This window comes from Charadrius vociferus, unplaced genomic scaffold (genome assembly GCF_000708025.1).
Source record: "Charadrius vociferus isolate BGI_N301 unplaced genomic scaffold, ASM70802v2 scaffold2699, whole genome shotgun sequence".
Taxonomy (NCBI): Eukaryota; Metazoa; Chordata; class Aves; order Charadriiformes; family Charadriidae; genus Charadrius; species Charadrius vociferus.
The window spans coordinates 4,395-5,758 of record NW_009650233.1 but is presented as its reverse complement, the minus strand read 5'-3'; the positions used below and the strand labels follow the sequence as shown (position 1 = coordinate 5,758).

The 1,364-nt window shown below is 69.0% G+C and overlaps 1 protein-coding gene across 1 annotated transcript in view; it reads left to right on the top strand.

The window, feature by feature from the left end:
- LOC104293477 (ryanodine receptor 1-like) overlaps positions 1-1,198 on the top strand; it is a gene marked incomplete at its 5' end in the record, with an annotated part of 7,714 nt that extends 6,516 nt beyond the window's left edge. Inside the window, 2 exons of the mRNA XM_009892981.1 lie at positions 10-268; positions 954-1,198. Coding sequence (XP_009891283.1) covers positions 10-268; positions 954-1,198 — 504 coding nt within the window. The remainder of the gene's footprint in view (positions 1-9; positions 269-953) is intronic.
- Positions 1,199-1,364: the final 166 nt, after the last annotated feature.

Below are 1,364 nucleotides of genomic sequence, written 5' to 3'. Positions count from 1 at the left end.
GCCCGGGAGCGGCTGATGCGGGACATCGGGGGGCTGGCGGAGTCGGGGGCGCGTTACACGGAGATGCCCCACGTCATCGAGGTCACCCTCCCCATGCTCTGCAACTACCTGCCCCGCTGGTGGGAGCGCGGCCCCGACACGCAGCCCCAGGGCCCGTGGCCCACCGCCGTCACCGGCCACCACCTCAACGCCCTCCTGGGCAACATCCTCCGCATCGTGGTCAACAACCTGGGCATCGACGAGGCCTCCTGGATGAAGCGCCTGGCAGGTGGGCCTGGGGGGCAGCGTGGGGCTGGTGGACGTGGGTGGTCCCGAGGAGGTGCTGGTGGCCCTGGACAGGTTCTTGGGGTGGTGCTGGTGGACGTGGGTGGCCCCACAGATGGTGTTGGTGGCCCTGGGTGGTCCCAGGGAGGCGCTGGGGTCCCTGGACAGGTTCTTGGGGTGGTGCTGGTGGACGTGGGTGGCCGCACAGATGGTGTTGGTGGCCCTGGGTGGTCCCGAGGAGGTGCTGGTGGCCCTGGACAGGTTCTTGGGGTGATGCTGGTGGACGTGGGTGGTCCCGAGGAGGTGCTGGTGGCCCTGGACAGGTTCTTGGGGTGATGCTGGTGGACGTGGGTGGTCCTGAGGAGGTGCTGGTGGCCCTGGACAGGTTCTTGGGGTGATGCTGGTGGACGTGGGTGGTCCCAGGGAGGTGCTGGTGGCCCTGGGCAGGTATCGTGATGGTTCTGGTGTCCTTAGGTGGTCCCAGGGAGGTGCTGGTGGTCCCAACCTGGTCGCAGGGATGGTGCTGGTGGGCCCAGGAGGTCCCACAGCTGATGCTGGTGGTTCCGGGGAGGTGCTGGGTGCCCTGGGCAGCACTGGACCCATGCTGGTGGTCCCGGGACGGGGCGGGTGGCCCTGGGTGGTCCCGGGGAGGGGTGGGCGTCCCCCAGCTGCGCCCCCCGTCCCCGCAGTGTTCGCCCAGCCCATCGTGAGCAAGGCGAAGCCGGAGCTGCTGCGCTCCCACTTCATCCCCACCATGGAGAAGCTGAAGAAGAGGGCGGGGAAGGTGGTGGCCGAGGAGGAGCAGCTCCGCATGGAGGCCAAGACGGAGGCGGAGGACGCCGAGCTGCTCATCCGCGACGAGTTCTCCGTCCTCTGCCGCGACCTCTACGCGCTCTACCCACTGCTCATCCGCTACGTGGACAACAGCCGGTGAGGGGGGACGGGGGACGCGGCCGTGGGGACGTGAGGGTGCTGAGGAGCATCCCCACGGGATGATGGTCCACCCGTGGTGGAGCCAAGGAGTAGGTGTGGGGCCAACGATGGTGGCCCTGGGGACACCAGGATGCTGAGGAGCATCCCTCGGGGGTGGTGGTCCACCC